The 21606-nt window shown below is 47.2% G+C and overlaps 1 protein-coding gene across 1 annotated transcript in view; it reads left to right on the top strand.

Annotated features, from left to right (window-relative positions):
* Cad88C (cadherin 88C) overlaps window positions 1-21606 on the top strand; it is a 150567-nt gene that overhangs the window by 126795 nt on the left and 2166 nt on the right. Inside the window, exons 22-35 of the mRNA XM_089581353.1 lie at window positions 846-1069; window positions 3735-3923; window positions 4128-4241; window positions 4676-4796; window positions 6869-7161; window positions 7350-7583; window positions 8206-8294; window positions 8390-8476; window positions 9823-9891; window positions 9985-10051; window positions 10478-10605; window positions 13226-13266; window positions 17049-17112; window positions 20508-20570. Of these exons, the coding sequence (XP_089437479.1) occupies window positions 846-1069; window positions 3735-3923; window positions 4128-4241; window positions 4676-4796; window positions 6869-7161; window positions 7350-7583; window positions 8206-8294; window positions 8390-8476; window positions 9823-9891; window positions 9985-10051; window positions 10478-10605; window positions 13226-13266; window positions 17049-17112; window positions 20508-20570 (1783 nt within the window). The remainder of the gene's footprint in view (window positions 1-845; window positions 1070-3734; window positions 3924-4127; window positions 4242-4675; window positions 4797-6868; window positions 7162-7349; window positions 7584-8205; window positions 8295-8389; window positions 8477-9822; window positions 9892-9984; window positions 10052-10477; window positions 10606-13225; window positions 13267-17048; window positions 17113-20507; window positions 20571-21606) is intronic.

The raw sequence follows: 21606 nt of genomic DNA, 5'->3' as shown, positions 1-21606 counted from the left end.
CTAATGGGAGATGAAGCGATCGTTTTTCGCCTCTCTGCTTTTCTTTCAAGGGCGTCTTTGGCGGACGTGGGATTTTCTACCGCTCATTTAAATTTGGTGTACCAAATGAACAAAGACATTTCTAGTTCTCTTCGCGAATCCCTTGAGTTGTGATCACGAGTCCGGAATCAAGCTATTCTGGCAACTCCTTCGGAAATGTCGCGTAGACACCTTTTGCACTTTCCCGAACTATTCGAGGCCGAGAATGCAGCGTTTTTCAGCACTTCTAGAAAGGGAAGAAGTGTAAAATAAAGAAAAGAAACGGAAAGGAAAATAAACAGACCAGAATATAGTACAGGAAGAATAGTAGCACAGGCTGCCACGCTGCAGTCTTTCTATCTGTCGCGCTCAGGTGGGCTGGAGCGGCCTGTCCTTGCTTTACTGCTTGCTATGGCTTAACAAAGGCTGCCAGGAATGGAGGGCAGGGTCTTTATGCTTGCTGACAAAGGTGGCTCTACAAACGAATGGATAACTAACGATACCGTTCCTCACCTATGTAAACATAACTCGGGCATTGGGTTTCTCGGTATTATAGGAAACTATGCAGGTAGGTATACCTGATTTCAGAATGCTATTTATTGCCTATTTAGGCACCACCGAACTTCTTCACCCATCCGTTCTAACTTGTGCACGTGCACAGGCGGACGTTTTGTTTCTTTCACTACCCACTTTTCTCCCCAACATGCCGTATTGGCTGGCAACAGTCATCGGAGCCTTGACGCGAAACTGCCGCTTGGACAAGCTCACAAACAACCACTTTCTGAAATTATCGGGCTAAACCCTTACGTCCGTTTGTCGGTGCGCAGACCTGTTCGAGGTGGAGTCCCTGCCAGACAACACAGCCCGAGTGTCTACGCGCTTCTCGCTGCGTGGCCGTGTGGGCAACGTGACGTTGGCGCTGAGGGCGCAGGACCAGGGCCTGCCGCCGCGGTCGTCGGTGCAGACCTTCAGCATCTGCGTGGCCGACGTCAACGACCACAGTCCAGTGTTCGTCAAGCCACCCCAAAACCACACCATCCGAATACCTGAGGCGAGTGCCACTACCATGTACCCTCCTTCCTCGCTCTGCGCAGATGTCCAGTGGTCGAGCGAAGTTCGAACTGCATGTCTGGAAAACGCCTGAACACGTTCATTTGCTTTTATTTACAGTGCACTAAGGACCTTTGTGCTATAGTATTAGATTATTTACTTGGCGGCGGAGGGCTGGTTTGGTTTGGTTTATGGGGTTTAACGTCCCAAAGCGACTCAGGCTATGCGAGACGCCGTAGTGGAGGGCTCCGGAAATTTCGACCACCTGGAGTTCTGACATCGCACAGTACACGGGTCTCTAGAATTTCGCCTCCATTGAAATTCGGCCGCCGTGGCCGGCCATGACCGAGCAGCCAAGCACCATGACCACTGAGCCACCGCGGCAGTTGAGGAGGGATAGAACACACAAACACTTACATGAGTAATTAGGCATCTATGAGGCACATAAAAAAAAAAACGAAAAACTAACTGATGTTGCGCACCAGAATTGCACAGGTAGTAGCCGCAACAAATGACTTAACACATATAATGCACCTAAAGCGACCCCTTATAATTTGATACCGGCTAACTCATAATACCGCGAAGCAAACAATCTTAAGAGTCGCCGCGGTGGCTCAGTAGTTATGGTGCTCGGCTGCTGACCCGAAAAACGCGGGTTCAAGGCCCGTTCACACTTGTGAGTCGCAGAGGTCGCGCGACTGTTTTGCTCGAAAAGCGACAGTCGCGAACGGTCGCCCTGGTCGAAAAGCGACAGTCGTGGGCCAGTCGCTCGCTGCTCGATTTTTCAGCCTCGCGACTGCGAGTCGCAAACCACTGAACCAATCAGCGAGCGAGCCAAGCTTCCGGCAACGACACCGCTCGGGGGCGCGCCGGGCGACGACCTGCGCTGCTCCCAGCTGGCTGCCCTAGTCGTCGCTAAGCCTAGCCGGTTTCATATCGATGCCGCAGCTGAGGGCGCTTCGGATCCTGGCCAGCGCTAGTAATTTAGATGCTGCTTTCGTCACCGCTTTATTGCGGACCGCGTATCATAATAATATCAAGACATGCTTGACTTCCGCGACGCCTTCAGCAGCGGGGCTAGCAAACAACAGTCGAGCCGCATGGAGCAGCAGCAGCAAAGCGGCTGTGGGAAGAAATTTGCTTGTGTCGCAGTTATCACTTCTACCAGCAACTCGGTAGTGGCCAGCGATCTTCAAAAATGATTCATTTTTTACATTCCTGTACCCAAGGGCTTGGTATGAACGCAAACAAGCAATATTGGCGCATTTTTCTGACGCCGGCGGCCGGCATACTGCAGGCTGGTAGGCCGGCCCTGCAGAGAAGCGCGCCTCTGTCATCATGACGCTTGTACGACCGCGGTGCACATCAAAACCGTCACGACGTCCTCATCTTCACTCGGGTCGTTGTCGTACATTGCGAATATCAGTTTAGAGGACCGATGCGCGAGTACAGGAAGCGCGGCCAAAACAGAAGAAACTCTCGAAAGCGCGCGAACAACGTCATTCTCTAGAGTTTTCGCTTCAAACGAGAATCTAACGAGAAGGCGACCCGCTGGTCGCGCTTGCAAGTGTGAGCAACGGTGTTTTCGAGCTGCTGCCTGGTCGCAAGCGACTGCTGGTCGCGTGTCATTTGCGACTCGCAAGTGTGAATGGGCCCTAAACCCCATAAATACTAACCAAACAATCAAGTTTATTTAGGGTGCAATGTGTGATGGCAGTCTGTTCCAATGCATTATTGTGCGGGGTACAAATGAAAATGATGTTGCATAAAGCGGTGAGCTACACGTTAGGCATTTTGCTTCGTTATTATAGTCGCGGCACTAGAAGGTTGCTGAGGGTGGCAGAAATAAGTGAAATCTTGCTCAAAAATTATGTCTAAGCTTACCAGCTGAGCGCATAATTCAGCGAAAGCTGCTTTGCGTTAGTAGCCTATAAGTCTGGAATGGCAGGCCCATTTTGACGTTTCGCAGGCAACTGCCCTGTTGGGAGTCTCACAGGCTCGTTTGGGCGTCTATACGCTCTCGTGCATACTCGACCTTCTTCCGGTTGCGGTCTTCGGTTCGATCGCGTCCCCGGCACACTTCACGGACTCCGGAGCATGCTTGCACGAAGCAAATAGTCTAGTTCCCAGTGTTGTCTTATTCGTAGTCTAAATTCTCCGTTGGTTTTGAGGAAAGGAAAGGCGCGTAACTGGCCCTTTGGGTCAGTGGGCACCTTAACCGCGCTGTGAGGTGGCGGTTGTGTCCACTTACAAATTTAGGCAGTTATGCGCCATTCCTTTTCTCAGATCGAACGGTTTAGACTCCGTTGGTTTTGAGGAAGGGAAAGGCGCATAACTGGCTCTCTGGGTCAATGGACATCTCAATCGCGCTTTCAGGTACGTGGTGGCGGTGTCCACCGAGCGCATTACATGGCTGCCGTTGTACTCCCTAAATTGCTTCTACTACATGATTTGTACAAAGCCATTACAGCTTTCGCAATACTAATAACAGTATTTTTCGATAAAAATGCAGGCACAGTTGAACTAAAAAGTTACACCGAACGAAAGTTAAAAGCTGCCTCTCGCTAATGCTGGCTGCCACGGCAAGTGCAGAATTCAGTGAAAGTCGCATTGTAGCGAGAGCACGCGCGAAAATAAATAAATTTCGGTGCCCTTCCTTACCCTAGAATGCCACCTTGGGTACGGTGGTGGTGGAAGTGGGAGCGGAGGACAGTGACTTTGGAGCGAACGCCGAGGTGCGCTACCGGCTGAAAGACCTTCCCAACGGCCACTGGAAGACCTTCCGACTCGACGAGCGCACTGGTGTCATCACGCTGCGACAGACGCTGGACCGGGAGACGCAAAAGGTCTACGAGGTGTGCTTCGTCCTGCCATTTCTTAGCTGACTTCAGTGAATGTGTTTGTGTTATGTCGTGCATAAAAGTTACGAGCACGGACAGTTAAGCAGGTCTGCATTAATATGCCCTGCAATATGATCTCACGTCGTTGTTTGTCTATTTAATGTCGCGTTGATGAATATTAATAATATTAACGTTTAAAAAATCTTGTTGCATGCGCAGCTCCGTGTCGAAGCCTACGATTTGGGACAGCCGACATCGCTCTCCAGCGACCTGGATCTGACTGTGTTTGTGACAGATGTCAACGACTATGCTCCAGAATTCACCGAAGACGTCGTAAGGGCTTGATTTAAGATTTCTTTTTATTTTTAAAGGCGGTTGCCGGCGACAATAACGATTAGAAAGTGACAGCAGGTTTTTTAGTGCAGCCTTTATATTACGTGATCATCGCAAATTATTGTAGAAATCGCATGAGATTTGTTGAAAACGTTTATATGCAGTGCCTTCACGTATCTGTCTGCTCTAAATACTTACACGCAAAATGTTTAGCGTGGCTATGGAATTCCAAATGTGAGTACTGAACAAAATAAGCAAAGTTTATCGAAGTCAGGTTCTTCAGAAAGAAACATGCGCATAGTGCAAATAATTAACGAGCATGACATCTGCACTCATTTTCATATCAGCGAATGATTTAGCCTTCTTACTGCACGACAGTGCTACTTAGAATGCGCATGCTTATTTTACTGCTCCATATCTTATCGCTTCTTCAGCACCAGCTCACGTTCACTGAAAATCTCAAGCCAGGAGTGGAGACCTACAAGCTGATAAGCACAATCGACCGGGATGATGACCTTAGCATCCTGAAGCCAATACCTTGCTACTACATAGTCGGTGAGTTTCCCATGTAGCATTTGCTTAGGCCTGGTCATGACAATAAAACTTGAGTTGGGCCTAGTTGGTACATGATGTTGTGAAGGTGTGGGTTGGCAACCACGGGACGGACCACGAAGAAAAGACAGAGACACACACAAGCGCACTAACAACTGTTTACTTCTTCTTGGGAACGCATACTTATACACCTGGCCACACATGCTCAAATGCAATCTTTAACAATAGTCATGCCAAGGACTGTTAACGCAGACGCGAACGCAAAAAATTGATTTCGGTTACGTACAGAGCCACGGACGTATCACTGATACAGTCTACAGCGTTTTCCTTTATGTGGAAAGCTACCAAAGCCAGCCGCGCGCGTTCATTTTTGCTTTTTCCTAGTATCACGGTCTCGTCAAGTCGCGGTGCGCAATTGCGGCAAGAACTAAGATGGGACACAAGGTGTGCCCCTTTGTCTGTGCTGTTCTTAACTTTATTCGCATGCTCCCTGAGTCGCTCGTTTATGCACCGTGGTTGCGCAACCCACACCTTCACAACTGGTCATGACAAGAATGGAATGTTCCTTTTGACAATATGCAAGATGTGCGCACAAAAGAGCGAAGCTCTATACAGGCCTGCTGCGCAGAGTTCAAAATATAACCTGCAACCATGGAACGCTTCATCAATGACGCCTGCCGCGTCGCTTGCAGAAGCAATCAGCACAGCTCAATCTACGTCCCCGGCCAAGCGAAACGCAAGGTAGTTTTGGAATGGAACGACAGCGGAGGTATCGCCAGAAGTACGCGCGTCATTTATCTCCAGGCGGCGTGGATCACGTCGCAGGTCATAGCCATACCAGTTGTCCGCATTTACGAAACCTGCGCAATAGAAAAAAAAGGGGGAGGGAGGGAGGCGAAACGAGACGAGAGCAAAAGTGAATCCAGGGGCAATATTTTGTTGGGATTCCCTTCTCGTTCTGTGTTTTCTTTTTTTTTTGCCGCATTGTTGGCCCCGTGTTTGATGTCGCAGGCATGGAGAAACATTGCTTGCTGGCTATCAGCCCTGATGTCGCAAGTGGCGGCAACCAATTGCAGAGGGACAAATCAATGGACCCAGAAAAGAACCTTCCCATAAAAAGGTTCCTGGATAGTGTCTCAGTATTTGCAGGCTGTTTTGTAGCTGCAACTATACTTCTTCGACGTTTAAGCCAGGCTGTGCTGAAGTAGCCTTTCGTGTTTAACACAGTGCGAGACCCATGTTCTGAATTACTGAAGAGGCCTTAGATGCTGAGTCATGATAGGAGTGATCCTTGCGGTGGTGGTGTACGTTTCATGTGCACCTTGTGCATCAAGGCAAGCATTGCCACAGAAAGGCAAAACCAGGCATACAGTGTTGTTACTTTGTACAGGGCGTTTCATTTTATTCGTTACAATCAAATCAATGCAGTTCCATTTAAAACATGCAAGATATCTGCCTAGTCAGATAAACCAACCTCAGAAATGGCGCTCCATAGCTAATACAGCATTTCTATTGGTAATCTGTGTTGATCAAATGGACCACCTCGTATATTGAGTGACTAAGTTAAAAAGGACGTTAAGCTAGCCAGTTTATTTCCCTATCAGCTGCCATTCTGTTTCTATTTGCCTTTGCCTTGCACTAGCCGGAAGCTCGTCGCCAAGGAGTTTCCGTAAAGGCTGCTCCGACTGCGATTTTAGATAAGCTTGCTTCAGTAGATAACTGTGCGCCAACCGATTCACGTGAAAAGCGTGGTGCGGATTCTCGAATATAATGCTCCATATTCGCTCACTCACATGCAGAATGAATTGAGGACCAAGCCAATTTATAAACGCTCTTTTCGTCCAGTTCACGCAGCCCAGATAGACTAGCCTAAGAGAAGGCATAGCCTGCTGTCAGTTATGTTCCATTTGGATATTTATTGATTATGGTGCACTGAGTAGCTAGTTAACCAGTCTTCAAGACACTAGTTATCGAATCTTACATCGGGGTAAATTTTCGCCTGTCGAGCTGATCGTAGATTGCGCTAACTGCATCCTGCTGCGCTCAGAGCCGCATTTGTCGTTGCACCTGTGTAGGGGGCAACGAGAAGGGCCGCTTCGTGTTGGACATCTTCACGCACCAGCTGTCAGCCACCGAACCCCTGGATCGTGAGGAGCAGGCCAACTACACGCTGGTGGTGCGCGCCTCGGACGACTGTTTCCACGAGCCACGACCCGTGAGCCGCTTCGACCCCAAAGACAACACGCTTCTCCAGGTCGAGATCAGCGTGCTCGACGTCAACGACAATCCGCCGCGGTTCGTAAGCCGAGTCTTCACCGGTGGCGTAACCATGGAGGCAGACTTCGGGGTCGTCTTCATGACGGTCAAGGTGCGTGAGAACGCCTTCTGCGTTATATGCGTGCTTCGCAGGAGCCACCACTGTTCAGTCTTTGGCAGACGTGAACCTGCACCGAATAGGGTCATTGCTCAATACTCTCAAATGTGTCAGAGATATCAGCGTTCGAAGCACACGTTCCGTATGGAGGCGCTTTGTAAACGGGCACTCGCCCACCGCAGGCCATCGATAGGGACGAAGGCATCAACAGCGTGGTGAGCTACTACATTGGGGGTGAGATCCGCCGGACACTTTCCGAAGGCCTGGAGTCTTTGACGGGGCCGCCGTTCCTGATAAACCACCGGACCGGCGACTTGAGCCTCAACTTCTACCCGCAGAAAGGCATGAAGGGATATTTCGACTTCGAGGTCATCGCCAACGACACCGAAGGGTTCTATGACACAGCTAGTGTATTTGTAAGTGAATCAACTTTTTCCAGCCTTATATTCGTGTGGTGAAATAGGAACTATCATTTAATATAACTCCTGGATGGGAGTTCCGTGGCATGCCTTCATCAAGCATCTGTGCGTCATGAGGGAGTCAGGCAATAACTTAGATTCAGGAAGAGCATTTAAGAAGAGGCGAGGTTATGCGTGCGCCTTTGCTGTTATGCGTGTGCCTTTTACTTCAGCAGAGGTCATTTTAGTGCAATGTAATTCCCATGTAGCATACAAAAAATGTAAAGTTTAAGCGAACCGCTTCAAGAATGCCATAATGGCCGGCTAATGCGGCGCCGATAAATAGAGATATCCGTCGGCGATTGAAGATTCGTCGCTCTGAGTACTATCTAGTAACCAGTGAGAAGAGTAAAACATAGCCAGCTTTTCGATAACTTGCCGTTCGACGCTGTAAATGTACTCCGAGCACAAGTTCGCACATTTTAGAGTCATTTTAAACACAAGCACACGCAAGCGATAACGCTAGCACGGTTATCTGAAACGTAGATTTGTACAAGCTTTAGCTATTAACTGCAAAATTCCAATAATTTATATTGCGGAATTGAGCTGCCTGACAGTCGTTGACTCTTTTCTTGTTTAGATCTACCTCTTGCGGGAAGATCAGCGGGTGCGTTTTGTCCTTCGACTGACACCGGAGGAGTTCCGTGAAAAAATGGAAGAGTTCAGAGAGTAAGGTCCTTTCTGTTGCCATCACTGAGCCTGAGTTGCGTCGATCAAGAATTTGTCGATTGAATCGTGGTTCCTTACATTTCTTTCTTAAACAGGGTCCTTGCCAACATTACTGGAGCCATTGTAAATATTGATGAATACAAAGTTCATGAAAATGAGGACGGCTCCGTAGACCGAAAAAAGTAAGTGCCCAAGTAGTGATTACAAAAGAAGTGCGCAGTTAGCGCTGACATGTGACCGTGATCGTTCACGAGGAAACAAAAACAATGTCGGATGGAATGCATTTAGTTCTGCCAGCAGAAGCTTCTTCTTGACATTGAGGTAGTGCTAAAACAAATCAGAACCCATTTTTTGTTTGTTTGACCTGTAGCAAATGATGAACATTGGTATTATTCGGCCCTCAAGAGGCATCAGCCCCAGAATTTAGCTGCCATATTGGTCGACCCAAACTCCTCATACACCATTGAGCAGAGATCTTTTGCTGGGCTTGTACAAGCGACCAGAGAACGTCCTGCAGCTGTTACTGTACAGAGATTCCTTGTACATTGGATTAGGGCCGCAGTAAGATCACTCCGTCTTAATCCATTCTTCATACTTGTTAGTATGACAGGCCAAGTATCTGGAAGCCGCTCGCAGCGCTCTTGACAGAAGTGAGAAGCTGTAGAAGTTTGAATCGGCGGTCCCGTGGCTTGTAGCAGATAGCAGTGTAGCAGAAAGCAGATAGTCGGCGGAATTTTATGATTTGTCATTCGTTACAATAACAACTAATAGGTACTGGTACGGAAATATTGAAGGTAATGGTCCATTCTTCCGATGCGCAGCAAAATACTTTTGCCCACAGTTGCTGGGTATGGTTTTCCGGAAAACCTGCAAAGGATTCCAGATACCGTATTTTGCTGCTCTTGTTTTTCCCCGCCACGCAGCCGGTGGCGTGCTTTGCTGGCGGGCTATCAGTCTGCATGGCATCACAGGAGGTGGTTATCAAGGGTGGGGCGGCAACAGAATAGTCTGGAAAAAGAAAAATCGCCACATAATACGACCCCTGGGTACACACTTGGGACGCGTGGAAGAAGGTGTTCGTATTTCTCTGAATCGCAAGGAAATTGTTACAGACGTGAGGCACGCCAGCGCTTACGGTTGGTAACTTCATACTGTAACGTTGCGAATAAGAGGGAGCGTTTTGTTACCTTGAATGATGTGTGTTTACGCGTGAAAGCTACAACTGTGAGCTGTCATCCACGCCAGGCTTAAGTGCTCCTTAATAGTTTCGACCGCGTGCGCCTTTTCGTTTCCATGTTTGTTTACGCGCTCTGAAAACTCGGCACACGAGTATATTTTTGTATTTCGCTCCACTGAAATGCGGCCGCCGCGGCCGGAATCGCCTTTCCGAAGTTGTGTTCAGCAGCCACACGACCACTGCTGCAGCTTGTTTTGTTGTATTATTCTTATTAAGCCCTCAAAAAAACATTTACTGAACTGACGCGCTGGCATGTGATGCATTAATGAGTGAACTGTTCACGTGTTGCAGGAGTGACCTGTACTTGCACTTTGTAAACCGCGATGACAACTCGATCATGGAGGTGTCCAACGTTCTCACGTGAGTCACATTCGCCGAAACGTGCGCACTGCTGCCGCACTGAGTGGACTTCTTTTTTTAAATATTAATATTTCGACATTTTTTTTTTCGCAGTCTGATAGACAAGAATATTGAGTTCCTGGATAAGCTGTTCAAAGAATTCAACGTGCTTTACAGCGAGGTAAGTTTTTCACGCCGCAGAAAAATTCTAATATTTCCCGCTATTTATTTAACGCTAATGTTGCTATCCGAACGAATGAAGCACTTTTCGTTTGGAAGAATAAGAATGGGTGGAGCGCATATGGCAGGTTCTCTTGACAAGGTTAATTGGAGAGACATTGGAGGCCTTTGCCCTGCAGTGGGCGTAGTCAGGCAGATGATGATGAACAAAAATAGCCCTGTTTTGCGTTCGCATTTCCTTTGTCCGCGGTTACATAAAAGCCGCTGCAGCTTGTTGCCCGCCGTTTGCAAGCCTAAAATAAATGGGCGTTTACTAAGGGCCGACGAGACCAGATTGCGTAAGGTGACAGGCGGCGAAGATGAACGCGCAGCAGAGTGCCGCCGTTTCCCTCGATGTTCACGTACCTGGCTGTCTTGTTGTTCGCAGCCGGCGGACGCGCTGAGCGATGCTGAGCGGGAGGAGGACCAGATGCGCACCTGGCTCATCGGTCTCTCTGTGTTCCTTTCGGTCATGCTAGCGCTGGTCATATCGCTGTGCCTGGCCCAGAGGAGCCGGTGAGTGCATCCCCGTCCCTTTCTACTCCAACCATGGACGAGTATACGCCCACGCGTATCCATTATTGGCTGGAATAATGTATTTATCGATTAGTGTGGGCGCGTCATGCTGGCATATAATCCAAACGATCGTGCTGTCCGAAGATTTTAAATGTTGCGTTGCTGTTCCAGCTCCCTGGTGAAAGCTGCAATCTCGATGCGAGACGCTTCTTACCGCAATGGTGGCATATGAGTTTGTAATGAACAATTTTGCTGCCAATCTTACATGTACGCCACCTGTCAAAAGCGCTTGGAACAAGCCTAAATTTAAGCAGTTGTACCATTAGTCTTTTGGCCGCCATTCTGCAGAAAATCCGGCGTTGTCTGCGTTGTAAACAGAAAAGTAGGTGGCCCGCCTGCCAGCTAGTCCACGTTAGCATGTGACGTTATCACAACCTATCCACCTGATTGCGAGCAAACCGCCCATCGTGGCAGGTGGCACTTTAATTAATGACTGGTCACGAGAAGTTGCTCGGGAAGAGCAGCCTGGGTCTCACAAGCCCCACCCGTGGCTGTGTTTGAAACAGCCACTTGCCGAGGCGGTGGCGCATCGTTTAACCTCTGCACTACTGCTCCAAGAGGGGTATGAGGACTCCCCACGATCTAAGAATGTAAAGTAGAGGAGGACCATATGGGCATGTAGGCATAAACTAGGCGAAGTGATACGCGCTGAATGGAGTCATTGATGCTATCGCGTCATAACCTTAAAGGTGCAGTGAAGAGGAATCTGAACTCGTCTTTTTGCCGCAGGAACTCAATCTACACGTTCCGAGCATTCTTAGAAACTTCGATTTATTGTCCTGTGTGGTCGATTTTCCTTATTAAATTGAATTAGCGTCCGGCTCCCGCCTTTTTTTTTTTTTTTTGAATTCTCCCCGCACGGTGGGCGGAGTCGACCAACGCGTGGAGTGGAGTGCCTTTCACCCAGTCCCGTGGCGGCTTGCCGCTCTGCCATCGGCGGAGTAATATGTAGTAGTCCGTAGTAGTAAATAGTCCGCGCGTATTTTTATTTCTGCGGGCTTATTTTGCGGATATATTATCTGTGAATGAAACTATTTATTCACGCAAACCTAAAAAACAAAATAAAACGAAAGCAAAGCCTCCACGGAGCTGGCTGAAAGGCACTCCACGCGTTGGTCGACTCCGCCCACCGTACGCGGGAGAATTAAAAAAATAAAGGAGGGAGCCGGACGTTAATCCGATTTAATTAAGGAAATCGGCCACACAGGGCAATAAATCGAAGTTTCTAACAATGCTCGGAACGTGTAGATCGAGTTCCCGCGGCAAAAAGACGAGTGCAGATTCCTCTTCACTGCACCTTTAAGGCGGAGCTTGTATATTCCCTCAAGTTTTTATCTTTAGTTTTAGCGTCTCGTGTGAGCAAGAGAGAAAGTTCTTAATGAGTACCGTATATTTGTAGCCTGAAAATATATTTCCTGACCAAATTTAAGGCACGCGGGTGTTCAACGATTATGGATGAAGTCGTTGTAACAGCACCAAATTTCGCGAAGTGCGGGCCCCTTAGTGCTCACCTTGCAGCCCAGACTGCAGCAGAAAAGCACCTTATTAGGAGATTTTCCCTGGCCTTCCTTTAACAGTTGTGTTAAGGAATAAAAGATTGACTGATTGACATTCTCGGAAGTAACTGAAACACGTAATGAATTCCGCAGCCTCGGCCTGGGTGAAAAATCCCATTTGCTTCGTAAAATTACCTAGTTAAATACGAAATGTGACGAAATGTGACGTAGAAGCCGTAAAAACCGGCTTCTAGGAGGATAAAAAAACCAACTTGCCCCGGCATGCATGCAGATACGGTTAAGAGAAGCCCGAACAACGAGATTTAAAGCTTTCATGACGGAACACACCATTCACTGAAAGTTTGCACAGCTAGGAAGTCACAGCAAGACGAGCAGCCGTTTGCCAACGCGTCTTTAACGTGCCCGGATAAAGTTATGGTTATAAATGATACTAAACAGTCTTGTTTCATTAATAAAATGAAATCAAGGCGAAGAATATGCTTGTATTAAATACGTTTTTCCCGCACGCGAGCCACCATCCGCTGCGCTCCTCGGAGTAGCAGACGACGTGCCCATCCTTAAACGACCGCAGCGCCACCGCCTAGGCGGTGATCGCGTGGGTTCGCACCGCTACCTGGTGCGTCGCGGCTGTTTTCCAACTGCCCCGATCTGAAAACGTTGGAGTGGGCGTACCTCCATTCTGCTTTCGCTGCAACCAGCATGGAGGCGAGGCTAGAAGGTTTACGAGTAGCCCTTTAAGATTTGTTTTGTGGCTTCTTTCTTTTTACCATCTACATCAATAAACCTTCAGCATTTTTAAAGCCCAGATGAAGACTTGCAAGCGTGTTGCGAGGTGGCGGTATGCAAATGACGTACGCTGGTTTTTAAAAGGTCCCAAGCCTCTAGAGCACGAAGAGCGAGACATCAATACGACGGCACGGATCAGTAGCCGTTTCAGTCACACGTAAAACCACTTGGAAACTAGCGACGTGCAAGCTTCATAATACCGCTATCGCACGAAACGCGTGTCACCTGACAATGTCCATTCTGTTCTTTGTTCTTAGGTACGAGCGGCAGCTAAAAGCAGCCACTGCAACTGCTTTCGGTAAGCTCTTTTCTTGCCTTAACTAGTCATTTTCTTTTTTGTGGGCCTACCGTTGTGGGCCTCTGCTGTAGAGCTGATTTCTCGACCCGAGTAAATGCTTTCCATGTTCTAAGCAAAAACAAACAAACAAAAAAAGGAACTTTGTGCAACGTGACGCATGCATCACATTGCGTCGAAAACTAGAAAACTTTATCAAATATTCTGGTGCATTTTGAATCTAAGAAAAATAACAGTGCTAATGCACGCAACCACTATTTTTCTAGATTCGAAAACTTTAATGAGCGTCGGCAAACTGATGGCCAACATTGACAACTGGCACCTAAATATGTTTCTACGAAGTGAACATTGAAGCTATCGCCCACAGTTACAAAGCAAGTCAAGCGGACGGAATGAACATTCTAGAAATCGCCCGGAATTTCTAGTTTGTCGTACATATCCGTCGATCTTGTTGTTGACTGCTCTGTACTGTCCTGAGAGAAATAGGAATGGTTTGAACCTGAAAGCAGGTCGGAGAGGATTGTCTTTAGGTTTTCTTTCGTGGTGCAGTCAATTCAGATTTATGAAAAATCAGTTTCAGATCCTGTGTAGAGTTCAATCACTAGCCTTGCACAAGAAACTTCTATAGGGCGTTGCTTCCGAGTGTCACCGCTTTCAGTGTAGAGCCGGCCACATTTGGCAAGTCCATGCAAGAAAACCTTTATGTTCTCAAGCACATGGGCTTCCCTTTGCTTTTCACAGTTCTGTCTTCATTTTTGCGCATTTCCGCTGCTCAAGTATTTAATCAATGCGCAGAGCGCTAGCGAAACCCGATCTCCTGTAGTCTTCTGCAATATTTTGGACTTACTTTTGGCTCCCAATAATAGTGCGAGAAATCGCTTCTCCTGCACGGCGAAGCTCTCCGATGAACGTAAATTAAAAAAAAATAATAAAACGCCTGGAGAACCAAAAAGGTTGAGGATAGCCTCGAGGGTCTGGGTTATACTTGCGTGGCAATCGATATAGAACTTGTTTGGGAGCAAGACACGACCTGCGACTTCCCCTCGTGCAGCTTTTGTCATTGTTTTATTCTTTCTTATCAAAAATTGACCGAAATGTCAGGACGAGTTCTGGGAAGCTTGTGTTGAATACGTTAGCTTTTCTTTCTGTCAGGCTCCTTCGAAGTCGCCCTTGAAAGTGGTCGTGCTGCATATGAGCGAATTTAAAGTTGAAGGACATTATTTAAGACGTTCCCAGCTGACGGAAATTACAGGTGCTGGCTGGTTAGAAGGCTACAAATTTCATTAACCTCCCCGCTAGCAGCGCTGATGCGATAGGTTGTAAATTACAAAAAAAAAAAATGCGGAAAAGACTGATCCGAAAGGGCAGTGCTGAAGCCATGGCCAAGCAAAGTGAATAATAGTTCTGTTCGACAAAATACAAAATTAAGTATATTTAAAGATTTACATATGTTGTCGATATCGACCAGTAGGGTACAGCCATTTGCATTATTGACCGAGTCAGTGGTGCGCCGTGTGGATCGTTTTGCCGCAGCGGAGCAATGAATATGATAATTATTTAGTACCGGCAATGAACGGACGACCTCCGACGGATGTCTTGCCAGCTGATCAGCAACAGCAGTTCGATAAACAGTTTAGTCATTGAGCATGCATATCTTAATAGACAGCTGTGTAAAGACATGGGCGATCTTGCTGCGGGTTAAGCTCAGGCTACATAAAACGGAGTTAGCTAATACGAGTGTGTCTATTTGAAATGATTTGGTGGCAGTTCGGGTTAAATACATATGCACAGACATAGTGAATGGTTTTGTAGACATTATCAGAATTGTTGAAAAATGGTAGGATAAAATCACGTTTAGAACAGCATGGCTGCTAGGAAAACTGCCGTTCTCACCTCTGCGGTGTCAGAAAGGTCTCACCTGATTTATATTAAAATATCTTTTGGTGAGGAGGCTAGTTTTTCAAGCTCTATTAGCAAAAGCGATAGCCAATAATCGTAGGTGTCTTTCGTTAGAAAATGAGCGCTGGAGCAATTATACGACGAAGAAAATGACTATCTAGGTTACTTGCCCAAAACAAACGAACTTTCGTACCTCGCCTTGTACCATAAAGACTTGTGCTTTAGGGATCGGGAATAAAACGAACAAGTAGATGTCGGGCTCTAGTATGCTGCACATTTTAGAATCAATTCTCGAACAAATCGCCATCATTCATTATGTGCGTTTGTATATGAAGACATAGTGTAAGGTATTGTTGACCAGCTAGATAGAGTAAAAAAAAAATGAGAGACAACTTGATACTTTTGTGCGAAGCAGTATCACATATACTATATGCGTACTTCAAATGTAGTTCTTCTCAGAGAGCAGTAGACAGTTTTGTGACGCCAAAGATGACAGGCGTTGCATGTGGAAATCCATCCTAACATCGTGATCACGGTCAGTGTTTTAATTAAACAAAAGGCCACGTTGGTTACCACGAAACGTGTTGCTAGAGCCTTGCGTACCGGCATTCCATGCTCTTGATCACGCACGGGTTTGGGTAAAAACTCCCCCTGTCACAGGGTCTGTTTTGAACATTGCGATGGGGCTTCTGAAACACCCACAAGCTCAAAATATTGGAAGGTAAGGCAGAGTCTCACCCTCACCCCTGAGTACTCCAGCAGGTCCATAAGCGTCGTAATACCCGAATGCACTGGTGAAAAAGCAGATCCTGTGCCACGGGTACTTTCCACCAGCCATGTGTACAGCGCTCCAGCGGCGTACAGGCCCGCAAACAAAGCGGCACCTCACCACTGCTACCAGGTTTTGGAAGCGACGCATGCGCGCAAGTAGAGGCACACTGATCTAAATGCCTCGCAGGCACGAGCACCTTACCTGAAAGCCATGGGCCAGTTATATCAGTTGTTTTTGCATAGAGCACAGGGCTCGAGCGTTCTGCACAAGGGTGACGCAGACTATATTATCACGCACAGTATGACTTGCAACGCGTCACTGCCTCCGCAGCGCCCTGGCAGCCGAGCTCACAACGAGGAAGCCAGGCAAAAAGGCGAGGGTTTTGCCATTCCAGAGATGCGCGTCGCCCCTGAGTCCTCCCATATCCTTCTCCTCTCTCGCGAAGTATGTCGTTGATTGAAGCGGTAACTGGGCGCGCCGATGAGCGCACTTGCAATGCTCTAGCTCAGGGGCGATGCGCATCCCTGGAATGGCCAAACCCTTGCCTTTTTTTTCGCGCACGTCACATACTTCGCTGTGAGGTCGCCCCCCAGCGCTCTGCGGCACGCTCCGGAGTGTTGAAAGTAATACTGCGTGCGATAGTACATTTATTTCAGGTTAGTAGAAAGTTTGCCAGAATGTGTAGTGGATTCGTGGTCGACGGCGCTTTAGAAATCATCATGCTGGCTGCTGTGAATAGCTAGCACTCACCAAAGAACTAATTGTGCGCATAAAGACGTACGTCACGGAGAGCTCTGTGTATCTGTCCCGAGACCTGACGTCCTTGTTGCTTGAACCTCGGTCGCGGGATGATGTCGCAGATTAATATTACCTCCGCTAAATTGTCTGCTTGCTATGCGAAAGCGATAGAAGGTAGCTTTAGTCACGGAATGCCAGTCAGAGCACTGACATATATGTAGAGAATTCTTCTATCTCTTAAATGTTGCGAAAATGCAGCGCGCACTTCACGCCGGGTATGTGGAGAGTGTGGCGCTGCTTGCCGCGCATTGCGCAATGTGGGAGCGGAAGTTATTCACGGGGTTTCCTTGTGCCGCTACTTTTTTCTGCCCACTAGGTTCTCGGGACTCGGCCTTGAACCGTATGGACGTGCCAAATACAAACCAGCACTCAGTCGAAGGGTAAGCGACAGTTTCGCACCCCAGTGCCACATGTTAGTCTTCGGATATTCGCCAAGCTGCTTGTTTTGTTAGCCTGTTGTATAGCGGAAGTCTTTGGAACTCCGGGGCTTTTCTTCTACATTTAGAGTTAGGGATCGCGTCATATCCCACGGATTCTCCTCTTTTGGTCACAACGACTCGTCTTTTAATCACTACAAAAACAATTTTTAGATAGCAAAAACGACAAACTGATGTCGAAAGCCAGCTGTGTGGATGGAAGCGGTTCATCACGAGACGCAGCGAAGACTTCACAAACATTCGTAAAGCCCTTCCTACGCCGCGCAGGATGGATAAAATAGCGGCTGCAAACGATGACTGCGCATACAGAATCTCTGATATGGCCGAATACAGGCTTGCCAGTTTTTGTTCAGAAAGCGAGGATCGGATATCAACATGCGGGTAATGGGTCTGACGAGGCGGTAAAGCGCGAATAGGAGGTTGTGCCGACCCTCTGCAGCGTCATCATGATACCAGGATTTCAGATACAGAATTAACGACTCACTGCTTCAACAAGCATTGAAATATGTTTAAAGGAAGTGCTTTTGTTCTTATAAGCGTACTGTACTCAAAAACGTTGCAGGGGTGCTGTCTATAAACTTGGTTTTCATGGTGATAGCTTTCATCATGTTACCGTTCAGAATCACAGGATTACAAAAATCGATAATGCCTGATTAGTAGGCCTCGTATTTGGACCACAGAGTAATTGGCTGGCTATAAAGGAGAAGGCAAGCGTAGCAGGGGGCGACAGAAAGACAGGTGGGCGGAGGTAATTAGGCAGTCTGCTGGGATAAGGTGGTTGCAGCTGGCATAGGACAGGGTTAATAGGACAGATATGAGAGGGGCCTTTGTCCCGCAGTTGGCGTAGTTAGGCTGATGACGACGATGATAAAATGGCCTTATCAAGGTATATTATCAAGGTTCGCAAGAATATAGAGAGTGTATGCATGGCAATGCGGTCGCTGTATTCACTCTAACGGCAGTATATTAACTCTGTGCTCCAGACGTATCAAACGCCTTGTAGGCCGCTGAAATCGCCTGGAGTGGGGTTACGAAAATAGCCTACATTGATTTGCGCGGTAATAAAGCGTCAGCCGCCTCCGTTATCTGCCAGAAATTATCCATACGGGCGGGAGAAACTAAGCGCAGGTTCCTTTAGGATTCGTGAACCTCGAAAAGCCCCGAAGTGCCATTAAGGTATCAGTACCTTGTAACCATGTCACAATCACCGTTATCTGCGTGCTAGGTTATTTAGGGAGCTGCAATTACTGATGTCGTATTTCTGTCAATGGGGCGACTGTAAAGACAAAAATCACACGACTAGACCTCTTGGGCAAGTAAGGCTATCCACTCAACATGCCAGCGTCAGTGCTGGTCTTACATTTCTCCATTTTTCACTCTGCACATTAAAAAGTAAAGCGCGGGCCCGGGTCATCAGAAAGGAAAGGAAGAAATTAAAAAGGAACGTACTAACTACTGGTGCACAAGGCGGGTGGCCATAAACTCAGGCCTGTTTTCTCTAGAAGGATACTTTACTTTTTCTTCTGTCTTCCGGTGAAAAATAAGGGGGCTTAGGAAGAGATAAATTATGACTTTGCCAGAGTGCAGCACGATTATGCGAGTGCGCAATTAAATAGCAAGATGCAGAGTGAACATGACCCAAAATAAAGTTCTGGAAGGAGAAGCCAGCTTCCCTGTTATAAAATAAAAATAAAAATGAAATAATAAATCTTAGTGAGAATTGACTGTAAGGAGGAGCATCATTCTAAGACCAGCAACAATTAACAGAACCATAGAGTCCGTGCATCACGCGCTAAACCAACTTTTCCTGATAAATTTATGCTCTGTTGTGCGTGAGTGGACGAAACGAACTTTTTGGTGTTTTGGAAAAATTCAAGTTAGCATGTGAGGCCGAAGACAATCACTAGCATCAGAAATGCTTGTCTTTAAACAAAAAAAGCTTACTGTTCGTTGTCCCAGTGCCTTAACTTAATATAGAAGAATTCTTGCGAGTGCTGATTGTTATTGCTTTTATTATAACGTACAGTACACGGTCGTCCACTTCTAAAGGGAATACAGGAGTCAAATGAAGCTAAATTACAGCTCCGCATCACACGAGAGTAATATACACAATACTGCGCATGTGCAAGAAGCGCGGGTACCACGGCAACTTTTCGCCCTCTCGGCGCCTGCGGGTTAGTTTCCAAGTATTCAACATATGGCGCATACGTGTTCACCTTAGAAGTCGACGACCCTGTACAGCGCATCTAATTTTCGCGCGTCATGGCTGTTGCTCTCTTAGCCGTTTTTAAATAGAAGCCTGCTCCAGCGATGTGTTTGAAGACGTGCAGGGAGAGTGCGAGCGAAAGCATTGTCTCTTGCTCTAAACTTGATCACCTCGAGTGGTTTATTGGTTGGCTGAAGTTTAGGAGTCTGCAGGCCTTCAATTACAATCAATGCGCAAAGAAGGCCGGTGCATTGTTCAAACGGTTCCTGTAATCTGTTGTGATATTACAAGCTCACCTACAGGAAATCAATTAAACCTTGCTTTTACTGAGTTATAACTTATTAAACAAAAAATATCTAGCATTTGTTCTATAGTTACCGTTCTGGGTGCCCAAAACTCTTCAACGCTGAAGTGCATTCAGCTGCGTGTCATCGCTTCGTGTTTTTTATCATTTCGAAAGTTCCTTTAATGTGCATAAATTTGTGATTTCTGGAAGTTGAGTAACTGAAAAATATTCACCTTTCGAGGAAGCCATCAAAAATAGACGATTCGTTGCAGCACGTTATGACTGATCCAATGTCACTTCACCTATCTGAGCAGAAAACCAGTGGCTGGTAAAAGCAACGTGACAGTAGTCACCGTGAGTAGTCACTTGTTGTCTGCTCATTGTTGCCGTTGTTCCACAGCAGATCAGTTACTAAATAAACTTGCCGCAAAGCGGAAAGGTGCCCACAGGAGCGAAATAATGGCTATCGTATTCATATCGCGTCTGGAGAGCAGAGACTGTGTGCCTTATGCAGATTACTTAGTTATTGATTCATGCTCTACGCAAGGGAAACGTCGAAGCATGTAAACTTTAATGATTTTTCGGGACAGCCCATTAAGAACGTGAGACGCGATGTTAAGTGGAGGAAGAAAGAAAGAAAAAAGAAAGGCTAACCGCTCAAACGTGCCACTAACGTACTACAACGAAGTTGCTGGTAGCCCCACAAAAGCGTTGTCTCTGAGAGTAACAAGTGCACGCGCGGCAGGCTTTTTGTTTTAACCCAACATTTGGCCACTGTACTGACCCCTTGATTTGATGAAGTAACGAAGAGAAACGAACCAAAATCCACGCCCCCTTTCTCCGTAGGTCGAACCCGATTTGGATGCACTCGTACGACAACGAATGGTATAAAGAAGACGAGGAGACAAGGTTAGTATATATGTCGTATAGGACGACGAATGCAGGCACGAGCATGATGCGCCGCCTTGTTTGCCCTGTACTCTTTCATACGTTCGAGCTGTCTTGCTGAACCTTTTCCCTCGCGTACACGTCTGCTCTGAACTCCCTTTTCTGTTCTTTTACGTGCACACTGAAGTCTAGCTGCGCACCGTGAGGAGCATGCGCGGTTTGTTTTGTAGCGGTCGAAACCACCTGCTTAATTTCGTTTTTGCCGTGCACCCTGTCTTAATTGCATCTGAGATACGTGAATTGGTTACATCGCCTAAGTCATGCACTTTTGAGCGCAATTACAGTGCAACTGCGCTTACCAAGACGAATACAACGAGGTCGCTTGTTGAATAACTAGAACGAAACAACATGCCTCCTTGTTTACCTACTAAATTAATTGGAGCAACCGTTAGGAAGGTGAATCTGAAACGCTGCCAGAAAGGAAAAAGCGACGCCCAAAGAAAACGGCAACGGCACCGAAAGGAGGTCAGGCTAGAGGCTCCGATAAGGATTGGTCATGCAGCACATGTCTGACGGTGCCATACTTGGAATGGCATAGTGCGAGTAAGCGTACGGTCTGCGAAGAACGGCTACAGTCAGCGTGAGACACTAAGCAACTAAATTCAAATTGCCGGAGAGAAACAGAGCGTTCTGAGAAAGTGCGCGAAATGTGTATGCCATTCACGGCATTCGAAAGCCTCGACTGCTTCGACGGAAACCTACTCACTCGCAGTCGTGATAGCGGCTTCCGTTCCCACTAATCCGTAGTCCTCGACACCTGACGTGTGCCGCGCTGCGTAGATTCCAGGAAACCGGCAATCCATGACGCACATAACGGAACTGTCTGAATGTAGCGCACAGGCACGTGCATGTTCACTTCTCACAGAAGATCTGCGGCCGGACGGCCCCCTTGCACGTTTTTTCACGCCGCCTAATTATGGCACAACTTATCTTTATGAAATATCTCCACATAACTTCAGCCATCCTTCCTTTTCTTCCTATTACCCGAAAAAAAAAA

Source organism: Amblyomma mixtum, chromosome 3, assembly GCF_055824585.1.
Source record: "Amblyomma mixtum isolate Tamu chromosome 3, ASM5582458v1, whole genome shotgun sequence".
NCBI classification, from domain to species: Eukaryota; Metazoa; Arthropoda; class Arachnida; order Ixodida; family Ixodidae; genus Amblyomma; species Amblyomma mixtum.
This window is presented reverse-complemented; position numbering and strand designations above follow the sequence as displayed.